General features: G+C 44.8%; 1 protein-coding gene across 4 annotated transcripts in view; it reads left to right on the forward strand.

The window, feature by feature from the left end:
• TTC1 (tetratricopeptide repeat domain 1) overlaps positions 1–18042 on the forward strand; it is a 69826-nt gene that overhangs the window by 32310 nt on the left and 19474 nt on the right. For 3 of the 4 annotated variants that reach the window (XM_043490555.1, XM_038413665.2, XM_043490556.1), the window contains exon 8: positions 13714–14364. The exons of the other annotated variant lie outside the window; for it this stretch is intronic. In XM_043490555.1, coding sequence (XP_043346490.1) covers positions 13714–13847 — 134 coding nt within the window. In that variant the 3' untranslated portion in view covers positions 13848–14364. Of the gene's footprint in view, positions 1–13713; positions 14365–18042 lie in introns of those variants that run through there. 4 annotated transcript variants of the gene reach the window in all.

Raw genomic sequence — 18042 nt, forward strand, 5'->3', positions numbered from 1 at the left:
CACAGTAAAGTTCCTTGTACCCCAGCTGGGAATGGGAGTCTTGAGGCATGGCCATTTGAAGGATGTGCCGTGGTCATACACTTAAAACGTGTGCACAAGATATCCTGACTTTTCAGAGTTACTCCAGATAGATAAGTGTTACTATAATTAGTGAGTATGAAATTAGAGGGGGACCTGAAGTCTCTTCCTCCTGTATGTGCTTTCTAGGCTCAAGCTCTTTCGCTTACTGCAAGACAGTCCCATTCTTGAGAGCAGTAGACTTAGCTACATCAAATCTCGCCCAACCAATCCTCATCTGTCTGAAATTAGTTTTCATGACTCTTTGCTCTGCCTATCAAACATGCATTATGTATCAACAAAAGCGCTTTGGTCCTTTTTTAAAAATAACTTTTTAAATTTAAGCTTCTGATTATTTTAGGGATTGAAAATTTCTCATATTTGTAGTACTTTGACAACTGTTTTCTTCACCACCTTTCTTAAGGCACTTACACAGTGAGTACATGTTAGATCACCTTGGGTGCTAGTGATGAGAATGCCCCTGCCCCAGTCCTCTTCTCAGGGGCTGTCAAAGAGAGTACAATATATTTAGTGCATCTCTTCAAAGCTCTGGCAACTTAGCCCCTTTTCCTGTAAAAACTAAGTATGCACTTAAGTCTCTGCAAGATCAGGGTACTGGAGAGCAGCTAACAGCATTCTTTGGTAGGGGTTCACCATGTGGTCTTACAGATTAAAGTCTGTCCACCACAGTGAATTCTCACTTTAGATGGATAAAGCAACAAGTAACATCAATTTCCTAGGTTTTTTTTTCTTCTACTTAGAAATGTACTCTTTCCCAAGGATAGACTTAAATCAGCAAACTAACACCTTGTCTTGAAAGTTACATGTAGGTATAAACAAACCTCAACATTTTAATATGTAGAGTTAGTTGCTCCTTTCCCAAGTGCTGCATGGAGTGTTTCCTGCTGACTCTTATTCCACTGTTACCTGTTACAGCACAATGTGCCAGGAGCACAAAACCACAGCATCTTAATCAGTTGTGTGTAAATAAGTCAGTGTACACATTCTTGCCTGGATTTTTCTTATGGATTGCCTGGCTGGGCATTTTTGCATGTGAATGTGTTGGTGCATGTGGCGGTAAACCACTGACAGAATAAAGATGGGAACATAAAAATCACTTTGGTGTCAGACAATGCCTGTTTCTCTTTAAAGCTTTAAGAACTACCTAAAGACTGGCATTCACATTAAGTGATTTTCATGCTTCCAGCCAGCCTCTGCAGATGACTGCTGCCTCTTGCCTGCTTGGAATAATCACTTGACACTAACGTCTGCTTTTTCAATTTCACAAACATGGCAAAAGCTTAACTTGTGCAAATCTTTGCAGATATACAATATATTTGCATGACTTTTATTTGCTTTTGACTTCTTCAATGTGAACACCTTATGCCTAACTTAAGTTGCCAGGACATGAACATTAGAGAGACAAGGAGGGTGAGGTAATATCTTTTATTGGACCAACTTTTGTTGATGATAAAGAGAGACAAGCTTTCTCTCTCACCAGCAGAAGTTGGTCCAATAAAAGATATTACCTCACCCCTGGGATAGACATGGTTACAACACGAACATGCAGTAATCCATCTCAGTTTGTTTTTATTTGCTGCCTCTCTTTTGATTGATTCATTGATGATAACCATAACCCACCAATTTACTGGAAGCTTAAGACCTAAATGCTGGTTTTTAAGCAGTTTGTGGTTTATGTACAGGTTTTCTGCATAGTACCACAAAAAGAAAAGAGAAGTATCAAACTGCCAAAACTTTCTATACAATCTGTAGGCAGTGTGCCACTTGCACTATTGGCCAATCTATTTGACCCAATTCCTCCTGTTCATTAAATTTGTCAAATCATATAAAAAGTAATGGATACCTCTGTGTAAAGGGTATAAATAAGAGCACACCAGAAAACTGCAAAGTATGCTTAGTGCATAATCTCATTAATAACCAACAAGAAAGCCTATCAAAACAGAGTACCTGACCTCCTTTCTCACAAGCTTTCCTCAGCACCTCTTCTTTTGCTAGCTATTTGAGATCAGCAAACATTCATTAGATTTAGTGCCTAAGAGAATGAGAATTGCTCCTTTCTGCTAGAAGGCAAACTCTGACTAGTCTGCTAAGTCCTGATGCTACAGATATGGAGAATGTGAGATCATGTGAAATAGTCGGCAACTAAATCTACATCAGTTGTGAGCTTGCTTTTTACTTCATTTTTAACGCCTGATTGAGGGAGGGGAGCAGTCTTGCCCTGCTCTTTTTAATTTGTTCACTTACGTTGTTAGAAATGCAGTTCTTCGTTCACGGGTGAAAACTCATAATGCACATTAATATGCCTTGGTTTTTTTAAACCATTAATACTATGTTTGCTTTGTAGAACAGGAGAAATTTCAAAGCACTATTCTGCTTATCTTTTGATTTCTAAACAAAACAGGTAATATTTGCAGATTCATATTAGAAGAATTACAAGACTCAATAGCAATGAATATCAGATCTGTTCATAAACAAACTAACAAGGTATACTCCTGTGTATCTGACTACTGATCATGATTGCCAGGGGGAGTTAAATTTCATCCAGCTGAATGATAATAGATTACACTCATTTCTACGCCTCATTTCTTGATTTCAGCAGTATTTGAGAGGTTAATGGGGAATCTGTAAATAGCTATAATGTATTGTCTAATAAATTCTTATGGTGAAACTCCAAGTAGAGAGTGGACACAGTAGATTATGTGCAAGTGATGCTTTTTAAAATGTCAAGACTGATGTCCATCAAAATAACCTTGTTGTGAACAAACACTAACTCTCTGAAAGAAGAAAATCTGACATTGCTCCAGGACAAATAAGCACTTGACTGCTGAGAGGTAAGAACACTTTGTTGCTGAGTCACTTGTGTTTCCAAGCACAGTTATTCTTTAAGAGATGGTGTGTGTGCGCGTGTGTGAGAGAGAACAAACCTTAATCCAGTAGTGAGCGGGTGGGAGGGCATGCCCTTCTACAATGATGGGTTTATGTGCTGTAAACAGAAGGAACTGTGTTTGGGCCAGAGTTCCTGGAAAAAGTAAGTATTTTTCTTTCATTTTGGATTTAAATTAGTAGCAACAAAAGAGGCCGCTATGAATGTCTCAAAAAGACTAAATCAGAAGATGGACTGTAACCCAACTACTGCTTAAATGATTGAGCAGATTTCTAGAGAGAGGGCTTTAAATATCAGATATATTACACAGCATCTGGCTTCCAAAACGAATGGTTTAGCTTGCAAGTAAGAATACCAAGAGAGTTATTTTCTGTTTGTTGGCTTCGGTATGACCGGAAAAGGGCCGACACACTAACTTTGATTAGAAAAGGCCCTTCGCTGTTTCCTGACACAGGACTTATCTGCATGCTCCTGAGCCAGCTGCAGTGCTTGGATGATTGGTAAATTGTTTACAACTGGCTCCAATAATGTGCCAGAGATCCAAACTATGCCAGGATTCTTCTACTGTTAGACAAAGACACTGCTCACCCAAAAGATTGAAGCTAAGCAGTGACCAATTCTTTGTTTCCAAATACAATAGTAGCCATTTATCCTGCTGACATAGACACTATGAAGAACTTCCAAGTTCTATGACCAAAAAGCTTTCAGGATGCAGTGTAAATTATAAACTACTTGTTTTAATAGTTCATTAGTGGGATTAAAGCAATGGCCTTGGTACCAGGAAGCTAATCTAGCTGAGCCTCTCACTGAGTGACCTTAGCCAATTCACTTGACCGCCTTGTCTCAATTAACCCAGATGGAAAATTGAATTAAAAGGAAAGATTTCCTGAAAACCAGCTACTCTGGTATAGACTAAATCTTTCTGGATAAAATAAGCTGAAAGCCTGATAACACTGGCATTGTTTCTGCATAAGTATAGTTATTTTAGGACTACAGAATTTTGATGTTGATCTCCAAAGACAAATCTAAATTCACTGACTATATATCCACTAGTGAATTAGCCCTTTGAACTGAGATCTGAATTATATGGAAAATAGGAGTATAGATGTAGAAGTAATAATGATTTTCATCAGTTATACTTCTGAAAGACCAGCCACTGCATGGAACGGAGATGCGCTCAAGCAACTGACTTTCTTTACCTTTCCTTTCTGTTCCCCATCACTCCCCGAAACCCTAAATCCTCTGAGATTGATTAAATTACTGTGGAAACAGTGCTGCATTTTTGGTTTATTGCAGGTGGAATTTAATTTGATCTGAAATACTGTCACAGCATACAGCAGTCCTCGTAGTTCCACTTGATTGGAACTCAGGAGACAAGAGTCCTGTTCCCACCTCTGTCATAGTCTTGCTGCGTCATCTTTTTCCACCTGTTTCCTCATCCTTAAAACAGAGATACTTCCCTGTTTTGTAAAGCATTTTGAGATCTGATGTACTATATATGAGCTACTTTATACTATCAGGTGTTTGTACAGTGCCTAGCACAATGGGGCCCTGATCCTGCCTAGATCTGTGTGCTGCTACGTTGCAGATACATCATTTTCATTTATGCACGGTGCAAAATATGAGACTGTCGTCCTTCAGAGGTGGTGAAGTCATTTAACAAAAGGGCTAATGTCATCACTGGATGTTATAAACGGGAATCTTGAGTAGGCGTAGAGAGGTTATGGTTCCTCCGTATTTGGCACTGATGAGACCACTACTGTATCCAGTCCTCGTGTCCACAATTCAAGAAGGATATTGATAAATTGGTGAGATTCAAAGAAGAGCCATGAGATTGATTAAAGGATTGGAAACTTGCCTTATAGTGATGGACTCCAGGAGCTCAATATACTTAGCTTAACAAAGAGAAGGTTACGGGCAACTTGTTCATAGTCTTTAAATACCTACATGAAGAACCAAAATTTGCTCTTCGTTCTAGCAGACAAAGATATAACAAAGAGAGATGTTCTAGTTCAAACAGGAATTAATTCAGGGAAGTTCCATGGCCTGTGTTGTACAGGAAGCCACACTACATGGTCATAATGGTCCCGTCTGGGTTCAAAATCTATGAATTTCTACAATAGTTCTTCTTTAAGTGCTTGTTCACGTCCATTCCACATTAGGTGTATGCGTGCCGCATGCACGAGCGTCAGAAACTTTTTCCCTTAGCGGCTCCCGGCAGAGTCCCCTGAGTGGCACCATTGCGCTGTGCATATATACCCCTGCCGGCCCGACCCCCTCCAGGTCCTTGTTACCGTCCATGGCGGTGTTGGAACAACCCCTCTCTCTCTCTCTCTCTCTCTCTCTCTCTCTCATAGAAGAGCAGTCCCTTAGCCTTTAGAGTAGCTGTTATCAGTTCGTTAACATACCTATTGTGGACACTTAAGTCATTAGGTGCTTGGAGGCTTCCAGCATCCGCCCCCTGCACTATGCCACGGGGCATGCCGCAGGCCCACGGCTTCAAGGCTTGCGCCACGTGCCGCAAATCTGTGCCAGTTAGTGACCCCCATGACTCATGTCTACATTGCTTGGGGGCACGTTCAAACTGAACGTGTCGGATTTGCAAGGCGTTTAAGCTAAGAACAAGGAAAGAAAGAGACTTTCGTCTAAAGCAGCTGTTGATGGAGGCCACATTGCAGCCACCGGGCCCGGAGCGCCCAACACCAGCTCAGGCTTCCTCGGTGCGTAGTTCCCTGGAGCTGATGAGAGACCCGGCACTGGCTAAGCACCATAAAGTGTTGGCCACAGAGCGCCAGGCTAGGCCCTGGCACCGCTCATCCTCAAAGGAATGCGCGGTTACTCCCTGCACAGGAGGCCGGCACCTTCCAAGGCACCAAGCGCTGATAAGAGCAGGAAGGCGGCGGTTCCGGCGCTGACACCAGTGGTACCGGCAGCACGAGCCCCACCAAGCCCAGACCTAAGTGAGCTCAGTGTGGACAATCGGCTCGAGGGCATAACAGATCAGCCCTCTACGCCTGGCACCTTAGGCTACAAAGGACCTCATCGAGCTGTCGGCGGCAAGCCCCCTCCCATACGGGGAGAACCCTCTGGCACCCATGCCCTGGGTGCCATCAAGGGGTTAGCTGGCAATGGTGTGCCACTCGAGGACACCATCCCGGTGCCTCTCCTGGAGTTGGTCCTGGTCGAGCTCCAACTCCGCGGACTCACAGTTGCCAGCGGCCCAGAAGGAGGTTGCGGCACTGGCAGTGGGTCAGCATGAGGAAGCACCGGAAAGGGCACACCGCACTCTGGCACCACCCAGAGACCAGCACCGGGAGGAGTTGAGACAGCCCTCACCAGAGGACTCCTGCAGATGATCTTGGTCCAAGGAACGCCTGTCCCGCTCCCAGTCCCAGTCCTGGGGATACCGGTACCGCTCCCGCTCCGTCAGGAGCTGCTCGTTCCCCCGCCGGCACAGATCGTTGGCACCGCCATGACCTTCACGATCAGCATCGCCTCAGTCTGGCACCGATTCCGGCAGCTATAGCTACCTGCAGCAGGCCCCAGACAGCAGGGACCCTCAGGTCGGCTGGCAATCCCAATGGGGGCCGCCAGGCCATTGGCCCTTCTGGACACCCTGGGCCTATCAGAAGCGCCAAGGGGCCCCATCCAGGGCAAGTTACTTGGTGCAGCAGTCCCAGTACCCGCACCGATGGCTGACAGTGCTGGAGGCTACAGTTTCCAGGCCTCCAGCATCCCCCCAGGATAAACAGGAGAGACCGGCACCGAGTCCGGTGCTGTCCCATGCACTCCTGCCCCGGCCTGAGCCGGAGACTCCTCCCATGGGAGAAGGGGAGCAGGAGGACCAACCGGAGGGGGTCGAGTAGCAGCTAACTTCCTCGTCTTCCCCGGATGAGGTGGTGGCATGTACAGAGGTGTTCGGACCTCCACCGTTAGACCACAGAGCCCACCAGGAATTGCTGCGCAGGGTCGCCCAGAACTTGGGGTTGCAGGCCGAGGAGATGGTTGAGCAGGAGGACCCAATGGTGGACATTTTGAGCCCCGAAGGTCCATCCAGAATAGCGCTCCTACTCATTAAGACCATTCAGTCCAACTATAAGACTATATGGCAGACACCGACCTCCAGTGCTCCAACGGCCAAGGGAGTGGAGCGTAAATACTTTGCCCCTTGTAAGGGCTATGAGTTCCTGTTCTGCCACCCGAGTCCATGCTCCTTAGTGGTCTCAGCAGTAAACAAAAGGGAGCGCCATGGACAGCAGGCCCTGGCCCGTAAGGCCAAGGAGGCGAAATGCCTGGACCTTTTTGGCAGAAAGGTGTACTCATCTGGGGGCCTTCAGTTGGGGATTGCGAACCAGCAGGCCATCCTCAACGGGCACAATTTCAACTCCTGGGCCACGGTGGGGAAGTTTAAAGACAACCTCCCGCAAGGTTCCCAACAGGAGTTCATGGCCCTGGTGGACGAGGGCAAGGCAGTAGTCAAGACCTCTCTCCAGATCTCCCTGGATTCACTAGACGTGGCAGCTAGAAAAATCCACATCAGGGGTGGTCATGAGGCGCTCAGCGTGGCTCCAGGAGTCAGGCTTGCTGCCCGAGGTCCAGAATACACTCCAGGACCTCCCCTTTGAAGCGTCCCGGCTCTTCTCAGACCAGACAGACATGAGGCTGCACAGCCTCAAGGACTCGCAAGCTATGCTTAAGTCGCTGGGTATGCACACCCTGGCGACCCAGAGGAAGCCCTTTAAGCCACAGCCTCCCCCTCAACGCCAGTACCAGCCTCGCCATAGGCATGAGCCTTACCGTAGGCAAGGCAGGGATAACAGGCAACAGTGCAACAACAATAGTAACAATAATGCGTCAGGCCAGAACCAAGGCCAGCACAAACGCCAGCCGGGCACTAAGCCAGGCTTTTGAAGGTGCACCCGAGGACAGCGTACCAGACCAGTCACTGGATCTGTCCCTTTGTTTCCTGAACTGCACGTCCCATTTCTCCCGTACATGGTCCACCATTACGTCAGACCATTGGGTCTTACGCATGGTGCAGAACAGGTACTCACTGCAGTTCGCCCCCTCCCAACTCCCTTCCCCGTCCCTCTTCAGGGACCCCTCTCACGAGCATCTCCTAGAGAAGGAAGTCTGCTTGCTGCTAGAGGCGGGGGCGGTAGAGGCAGTGCCGCACATCCCATGGGGGAAGGGGTTCTACTCCCGGTACGTCCTCATCCCCAAGGTCAAAGGGGCCTTCGCCCTATCCTAAACCTGCGTGGGCTCAACAAGTTCCTGGTCAAGGCCCGGTTCCTCATGGTCTCTCTGGGCACCATCATCCCTTCCTTCGATCCAGGGGACTGGTACGCTGCCCTCAACACGAAGGGTACGTACTTTCATCACCATCTACCCAGCACATTGGTGGTTCCTACGCGTCACCATGGGCCAAGAACATTACCAGTCTAGCCACGGCCTCAAGGGTGTTCACGAAGTGCGTGGCAGCCTTCTTACGGAGGCAGAGACTCAGGGTGTACCCGTAACTCGACGACTGGCTCCTGGTGGGCCGATCCTAGGCGGAAGTGCAGGGCCATGTGGAGGTGGCCCTGAGATTGTTCCGCGAGTTGGGGCTCCTGGTCAACGTCCCCAAGTCCACGCTCGTACCCACGCAGAGTGTGGAATTCATAGGGGCAGTCCTGGACATGGTGCAGGCCAGGCCAAGCCTTCCAGTATCCCGATTCCAGGCTATCCAGAAAGTGGTGGCCTCCGTGCGCCAGTTTCCAATGACAACAGCCAGGTGCTGCCTGCGGCTGCTGGGCCACATGGCAACATGCATGCATGTGGTCAGGCATGCCAGACTGAGACTCAGGGCTCTGCAGGCGTGGCTGGCTCGGTTGTACCGCCCAGGCAGAGAACCCCTGGACTTGGTAGTGACAGCCCCAAGGGAAAGTTCTGACAGACAACACTACTGCCATGTTTTATATAAACAAGCAGGGCGGGGCCCGTTCCTCGCCACTCTGTCACGAGGCTCTTCTCCTCTGGGACTTTTGTATAGCCCACGCCATTCTCCTCAAGGCGTCCTATCTCCCGGGGGTGCGAAACGAGCTGGCGGACTACCTCAGCAGATCGTATCACATGCACAAGTGGACACTCGGAGCGGACATCGTGCTTTCGCTCTTCCACAGGTGGGGATTTCCCCGGATAGACCTGTTTGCCAACAGGGACAACATCCAGTGCCCATGGTTCTGCTTGTTCCAGGGCCACAGCCCGGGCTCAGTCGCATACATGTTTGCGATCCCGTGCAGAGGGGGCTTGATGTATGCGTTTCCCCCGCTGCCCTTGGTACAGAAGGTCCTGCTCAAGGTATGCAGGGACAGGGTGACGGTGGTCCTCATCGCCCCGGCGTGGCCCCGCCACACTGGTACACAATGCTCCTAGAGCTGTCAGTGGAGGCCCCAGTAGTCCTGCCCCTACACCGGGACCTCATCATGCAGGATGGTGGGCGACTTCTCCACCCTGACCTGCAGTCACTATACCTGATGGCGTGGAAGCTCTGTGGCTAAACACCTTGGAGAGCCAGTGCTCCCTTCCAGTGCAGCAGATTCTGCTTGGCAGTAGGAAACCCTCTACCAGGGCTACCTATATAGCCAAATGGAAAAGGTTCTCCTGTTGGTGTGACAGATGCAGCCATGCCAGGCTCCAGTGCAAGCCATTCTCGAGAACCTCCTGCACCTCAAGCAGCAGGGGCTGGCCCAGTCCTCACTTAGGAGATGGCTGCCAGGTGCATTCTCCTTCCATCCGGGGTTCTCGGGGGGTTCGGTGTTTTCCCACCCAATGGTGGGACGGTTCCTTAAAGGGTTGGAGAGGGTGTTCCCATACTCCCACCCCCCAGTCCCTCCATGGAACCTTAACCTGATCCTCTCTAAACTCATGGGACCCCCTTTCGAGCCCCTCGCTACCTGTTCTCTCCTCCACCTTTCCTGGAAGGTGGCATTTCTGGTTGCCATTGCCTCAGCCAGAAGGGTGTCCGAACTGAGGGCCCTCATCTCTGAGCCACCGTATATAGTATTTCACAAGGACAAGATGCAGCTCTGGCCACACCCCAACTTCCTCCCTAAGGTGCTCTCCCAATTCCATTTGGGCCAGGACATTTGTCTGCCAGTGTTCTTCCCGAAACCCCATACAGACCCAAGTCATCGCAGCTTGCACACCCTGGATGTGCGTTGAGCGCTGGCGTTCTATTTGGAGCACACCAAGCCCTTTCGCAAATCCACGCAGCTGTTTGCGGCTGTAGCCAAGAGGATGAAAGGCTCCCAGTGTCGGTGCAGCGGATTTCATCTTGGATTGCAAGCTGCATCCGGGCGTGCTCAGAGCTCGCAGGTGTTCCAGCCCCGGCGGTCACGGCCCACTCGACCGGGCTGCAAGCGACTTCCACGGCGTTCCTGGCACAGGTCCTGATCCAGGAGATCTGCAGAGCAGCCACCTGGTCCTCGGTGCACACCTTCACAACCCAGTACGCGGTGAACCAGCAGGCCAGAGAGGACGCGGCAGTTGGCAGAGCGGTCCTCCGAGCAGTTGTTCCGTGACTCCTACCCTCCTCCAGAGGTAAGCTTGTGATTCACCTAATGTGGAATGGACGTGAACAAGCACTCGAAGAAGAAAAGACGGTTACTTACTTTCTCGTAACTGTTGTTCTTCGAGATGTGTTGTTCACGTCCATTCCACCATCCACCCTCCTACGCCTCTGTCAGAGTCGCTGGCAAGAAGGAACTGGAGGGGGTCGGGCCGGCAGGAGTATATATGCACGGCGCAGTGGCACCACTCTGAGGGCCCCACTGGCCCACCAGGAACCACTAAGGGAAAAAGTTTCCGACGCTCATGCACATGGCGTGTGCACACCTAATGTGGAATGGACGTGAACAACACATTTTGAAGAACAGTTACGAGAAAGTAAGTAACCGTTTTTTCTTAAGTTCTAGTGAGAGAATAATTTTGGTGTCTGTGTAGGTTCTTATTTTGATGCCGCTCCTTGTAAAATCTGTACCTGATCTCTTGACTTCCAGCGTGCTAAACAAAATATATCTAGAAGAGTCTCTGCTTAAAATATGTAAGCCTGCTTAAACAGACTGTGATAAACGGACAGTAATAAACCATTGTGGTTGCTGACAGATATTGTCAGTGGGATAGTGTGACAAGACCAGTGGTGGTAACTTTCATTTTAATTGAAACTGAAAGATCTGAAGTTTCCAGAAATTACTCTGGATACTCTCCTGCAGAGCTCTATGTTCACTGGTAGTTACATTAGTGACCTTTGTAGTTTATTGCTACTGACTTCTTGAAAAGATGTGCAGGAGTTGAACTCCAACTGCAAGCTCTGACTGAAAGTGCTATCAGCTTTCTCTTTGCTGCTTATTAGCAATGTGTAGCGTAAGAATAGCTTGTTTCAGACTAGCTTGCACATCCTTGATGCAAGGGATATATTTAAGTATGTTTAAGAAATGTCCAAGCACCCCATACGCTCACCTGTATTATGAGAAAGTTAAGGTTGCAGTTGCATATTTGTGGAGCGTGCGTTAACTTCCAAGAATTAGAGTTAAAGTTAGAACCTAGGAAATTCAAAGATAAAGTAATATTTCTCAGACAAGGCACTGTTCACTTTCATGGGCTCCTTTAATTTGATGATTTGACAAATGATAAATGCATTAGGTGCCAGACTCTGCACTCTGTGAAGTTATTGCTTCATTGTAACAATCAGTCTCAATAGTAAAGCCCTAACTATTGGGCAAAGTCCTGCACATTGTTGTGAGGAACTTTTTAAGTGGCAGAGATGAGGGTTACACTGCTTAGGAAAAGTAGGGAGCTGGTACAGAAGACTTCTTTCCAGGACATGTTAAAAAGCAGAGGTTTGTTCCGCTTTCTGTAATGGTGGGGGCAGTATTTACAAGTTTCTTAAATACAAGATCATGAATAAAAATCGTAGTAGTGGTTCTTTTCCCAGCTCCTTTATTCCACCACCTACTATTGTTTTTCCTGAAATACTTTCCATTGTCTGTTTGGAAAGCTGTGCGGATAATGATTAGATGTAGTGATAGAAAACCCTTCTAAAGAGGGTAAGTAGACTGTTACTCAAACCCAGCGCTGGCTTCCAACTTAACTTGTTTGCTATCTGGGGAGCAGTCTGCATTTATCATTCAGCGTAGACTTTGCCCTCTTATCTCCTTCAAAGCCAACCAGCTTTCTACATCAACTGCCTGGCTTACTGCTGATCCTGCAGCGTCTAATTGTCATTCCAGTGGCTCTGCCCGGTGTTACTAGGCCACTATTGGGTATTGTTATTCCCTTCTGACTGTTTAATTTCATCTTTTGGGAGGGGGACTGATTTTACCTGTTTTCTGTCTATAAAGCAAACTTCCAGGAGATACTATCAAGCCTTTAAACACCTTCACCACCTTTCTGAGGTGCCAATTATACTAATAGTTTCAGAAATCTGAAGTCAAAACATATTAATTCTTGAAAAATTAGTACTAAATCAATAGGAGAAACCCCTAGTTTGTATTAACTTTGGTATCAAATATAATACCTGTTCCACTACTGTTATACAACCTGAACTGCAGTTACAGTAGGTGGTGGTGTTAGTTTTGTCTGTCTGTCTGTTTTTAAAATTGGCTACAGAGGGCCTTACTTTCAATAATGGGAATGCAATTACGTGTCCTTACTTATGTGTTCAAATACCAAGCTTTTACAGACAAAATGATCAGTAAGTGGCTATACATTGAAACTTAAATTCTTAGTCTGTATGTGCAAATACATTTGTATGTACAGACCAGGTTCCCTTTTCTTTGTTCGTTCATTAAACATAGCTATACTCATTTAGCAACATGTACATTTTTATCATCGTTCACAAATAGGGAGTAAATATGAGTTTGAAATCTCTGGCTGTTCCTTTTGGAAATCTGAGGATCCTTATTAACTCTTCTGAGCTTTACTATGCCTTCCATTGCCCTATTGGCCTCTGATTGTGGCCATTTTCTTTGTTAGAATAGGACTGGATTAAACTCTCTTCAAAATCCTTTAATGCTGCTGCTTAATTGGCCAGAGGGATAATTTAACTATAGTAACACTGTGTAACATAATCCAGTCAAGGGAATTACACTGTTTACCAGCTAATGAGAGAACTGTCAAAACCTGTTTTTGAGAAGGGTATATTTACACAGTTTTACTGATTTATGTGCACTTTGGGGTTAGTTATAAAGTTAAATGAATGTTTATGTAGCTTGTTTCTAAACTGAAGATGTTTCAATTGACAGCCAGATGGGAATTGAGAATTTTCAGAATGATCAGAAATGGAACAACAAATGGTGCAGTTATCAGAGTTAAATCCACATAGAAGTGCTGGGGAGAGAGCAGCACTTCACAGTTGCTGTTTTAAGTAATTTCTTGCCTTGACGATTGGTAAGGGAAAACAGAGACACTTCTAGGCAGCCAGTTAAAATATAATCCCCATGGCTCTAGTGTCTGAGAATCAGGCTCTTTGGGACACAATATGCAATGGCTTGCTGGTTTGTTTTTAGTGGACAAGTAACTGCATCTCAATAATTGGAAAAAATATTGGTCTCAGAGGCTAAAGATTGAATGGGCTGTGGAGATTTCTACTGCATCTGTCTCAAATAGTATAACCAGCCTGTGGAGCTATGGATAATTCAGTATCTTTCAACCCACCTATACCCACAGGCTGGAGTTATATCTTTAATATATTTTTAAATTTTGCATTTCAGGTAAGCTGAAAGATCTTGGGAACTTGGTTCTTCGACCCTTTGGCCTGTCGACAGAAAATTTCCAGGTCAAACAGGATTCCTCAACTGGCTCATACTCCATCAACTTTGTTCAAAATCCAAACAACAACAGATAGCATGAGCTAGGCCTGCTTCTATTAAAAAGCTGGCTTTTAAGCTTTGTGACACCGTGCTTGCAACTACCAATAAAGGGGTTCAACAATCATTTAACATGTAAAATCACTTTTTATCTAAATGAAAATAGACTTGAGGGTAAACATTTCCACTTTGGTGAAATGTTTAAAATGTGGATGAAAAAACAAGTCATTTGATTTCCCTTTTGCAGTGACAGCTTTATGCCCAGAGTAGGTTTTTTTTCAAGTGCATTATTTGTCTTCCCTAATAAGGAAGTTGGTTACCCTGGCCCATTCACTCTCAGCAACAAAAGTCTAGCAAGCAATTCAGTTGGATCAAAATGCTCACATGCCTGTAGCACAAGTTACATGTGTGTCCAATGGGTCTCTTGTGGTGTTAGTGAATCTATCAGAAGTGCTTCTCGCCACTTAGCCCGTGGGTGTCACAGGCAGTGGCCATGGAAGCAAGCTGACCTGTGTGGCATAATTTATCTTCATTGTAATAAAGGCTTGATGTTTCTGTTGGGCTGATGTGTGATTTTTGTCCTGTATTTTGGCCTCTCACCAAAGGTAACCTTCAAATTTTTAAATGAATATAAACATAAGTAACCTACAAATAAGAGAGCAAATTTGCAAGACACTGGTTTTAAAAAAAATTGCAAGGCTTTTAATCTAAACAGTGTCTTATAGAGTTTATGTCATTAATTTTTTCTTGGGCAACTTGGCACCAGTTCTCTACTTTATCTTCAAAAAGAAAAGGAGTACTTGTGGCACCTTAGAGACTAACAAATTTATTAGATGCATCCGATGAAGTGAGCTGTAGCTCACGAAAGCTTATGCTCAAATAAATTTGTTAGTCTCTAAGGTGCCACAAGTACTCCTTTTCTTTTTGTGAATACAGACTAACACGGCTGCTACTCTGAAACCTACTTTATCTTGATACTCTTGGGAGACTACTTGAAAGCTACATGCAAACTGCCTTAATATTTTTGGTGTGTTAACTTTTACTTTGAGGTCAGTAAAATTCACCTGCCTGGTTCAGTACATGTTGTGTGCTTTCTGGTGCTAGGATAATGAGATGCAAATATCAGTGATGTTAAAGTGATTGCAAAAACGTCTTCAAGCTGTATTGGAGTCTCTGAATCTAGGAAAGGTTTAAAATATCTCCGCAGATGTACTAGTCAAATGTTGTGGGGTTTGAATTGGGATAGGGTTGTGGTATTTTTGCTAGCATGTAGCTAAGCGTGTTTTTTTCTGTTTTGACCCAGTTTTATAATAGTAAGGCCAAAACCTGGATGCAGCTTTTAAATGACCATTGATTGGAAAATATCACTTATTTAAAATATTCAATTAATAACTGAGCGATAGCTGTTTATTCATTTTCAGTTCTCTTCTTTAACATATTCCTGAAACTTTTTAGCTGTGTGCACTTGACTTCAGCTTCCTGTCACCATAGATTATTTTAGAACCTGCATATCTTGAGCCCCATTTCCAGCGATGTGCTGGAATGGGGGCAGCCCCTCAAGCTATTTCCTAGCTTTTATTGTTGGGTTTTTAAGTGCTTCCAATTTTCTTGTGTTTGGGAAGATTTGGATTTTGCTTAGCTATTCATAAAAGTTGTCCTGCTGCCATGCAAAGTTCATGGGCTAGTTTTTGTCTCTGGTACATGCTGTCTATATAGGTAGCATCTGTTGCAAACTACCTCACATCTGCAGTGAATGCGTATGAAGTCCATGGGGACTAAACTGTCAATGGAAAAGACCCTGGTTCACATTGAGGCCTGTGCGGACTTTAAGTTCTTATGCATAATTAAAATGTCACTTCACTTAATAACAGAAAACAGCCGCTAGGATTTCCATGTGTTGTGAATTGCACTAGTGGAATGGGGTTTTATTTCTCACAGAAGGCTCAGTCCTCTGCCCAGTCTCTGTTAGGTGCAGCAGAGGTGGAGGAGCTCTGAAGAGGCTGGTTGATCCTGGTGTAATTGAGAGCAGCCATAGGGCTGCTTTTAACTAAAGCTTGGCTGCAACAGCCCCAAAGAGCAGTTTGCCAGAGTTTGAGGGGGATGTCAGAACCTGCTATGCTAGTTTTGTCACCTGGAGATTCTGCCTACAACAGGGGATTCCTCTGCTAGTTGTGTAAACAAGATTGACAGCCTCTCTGCACTAGCAGAGCAATGCAAAGAGGATGTGATGGAGCTGAGGTTTGCACCCTGAGGTTTCAGTCTGTTACCACTTTAGAGGGAAAAATAACAAACCTTTTATAAATATAAAGTAGACTTTTAAACTGGAGCATCCCAAACTGATTCGGGACATATAATATTTTACTTTTTTCTTGACTGGCTGATTAATCAACAAATAACACTGGTACTCACAAATGTACATCAGATGTGTAAAGACACAGTCAGTGATTTAACAGCCTGATGCCTTGTCCTTACAAACTATTTAAGGGGTAGATTTCTTTCTGCATTATATTCCTGCTTCAGATTTTTAAAGGGTTGCAAATATTTTACATGCATGAGGGGAAATTATTTACCTTACAGAACAAAGTTTAAAAAAACAAAACAAAACAAAACAAAAAAAAACTTGGACTACCTGATACTACTAGTTTTCTTTTTTGCAAGTGCACAATCACCATGAACTTGTGGAACACAGAATAAGCTTTTAAAATGTAAGTTTCAGTATGTAAGTATTTAAATGACTTCCACAAAGGGCTGTAAATGTGAAGAATGAAATCCGGTTTGTTGGACAAGACCTGTTTTCCATAAAACAATGTTGACTGGCATTAATTATATTCCTGTCCTTTAATGCTATAATGATGGAATCCCCTTTCAGCTTTTCCATTATTTTAGCCTGACATCAGTCCCAGACAACTGGCCCATACTTACTGGGGTCATCCCACTTGTTCTTTCTGAATATTGGCACAACATTAGCGCTCTTCCAGTCTTCTGAAATTTCACTGGTATGCCAAGATCTATTAAAAATTAACATCTGTGGGCCAGAAATCTCCTCAGCCAACTCTTTTAAGACTCCTGCTTGCAAGTTATTAGGCCTGCTGATTTTAAAAATGTTTAGCCCAAGTAGATGTTGTTTTTATCCACCTGAGTACCAATAGACTGGAAAGTACTTCATCCTTATGGGGAACAAAAACATTGTCCTACTTCTTTCTAAATACAGAACAGAAATTTATTGGAACACTTCTGCCTTTTTAATTTTATCATCTCTTGCTGTAATTAGGCCTCTGCCATTTCTAGGATTTATTTTGTCCCTAATATACTTTTTGTCCTTAACCCTGCCAGCCATAGATCTTTTCCCCTGAGGTATTTAGCTTCACACCTTATCAATTTTCTATAGTTCACAACTTCTCATTTATATTTCTATCTATTCTCCCCCTTGTTTTCATTTCTTCTGTATTGCTTTTTTATTTCTAATTGCTGCTGTTACCAGTGGAGCAGGATGGGCTCTTAGCCAAAGTTATCCTCTTTCTTGATTGTGAAATTATGGCTCTTTGGTCATCTAATAAAGAACTTCAATTTTTTAAAGAACTCTCAATTTTCAATCACATTTTTCTGTTTCAATTTATTCTTCCCAATCAATTTTGTTCATAATTTTTCTCAGTTTTGAAAAAATGTTCCTTTTGAAGCAGTGGGTGGGACTGTCCGCTGGTTGCTGATACTGAACATAATGACAGGTTTCAGAGTAGCAGCCGTGTTAGTCTGTAGTCACAAAAAGAAAAGGAGTACTTGTGGCACCTTAGAGACTAACAAATTTATTAGCGCATAAGCTTTCGTGAGCTACAGCATCCAATGAAGTGAGCTGTAGCTCACGAAAGCTTATGCTCTAATAAATTTGTTAGTCTCTACGGTGCCACAAGTACTCCTTTTCTTTGAACGTAATGAGGATCACTGGTGTTTAGATGCAATAATCATTGGACTGGAAGTTGGTGGCTGCCCTTTTTCTATCATAATGAGGTGTAAAATAATTATCCCTGGTGTTTCGCTCAGGTGCAATATTTTGTGTTTAAATAACTTTCTAAGTGTTAGGAAGTTGGACATTTTACTACTGCCTGCATGACACCTCCCACATACATCTGCCAAAATTGAAATTCCCCCAAACGCAGTTTTTCTTCCCACCCATTAGACAAATGTTTAAATAGTACTTCATCCTGGTCTCCGGTTTGATTCTGTGGTCTGTAACAG

Source organism: Dermochelys coriacea, chromosome 8 (assembly GCF_009764565.3).
Source record: "Dermochelys coriacea isolate rDerCor1 chromosome 8, rDerCor1.pri.v4, whole genome shotgun sequence".
Classification (NCBI taxonomy): Eukaryota; Metazoa; Chordata; order Testudines; family Dermochelyidae; genus Dermochelys; species Dermochelys coriacea.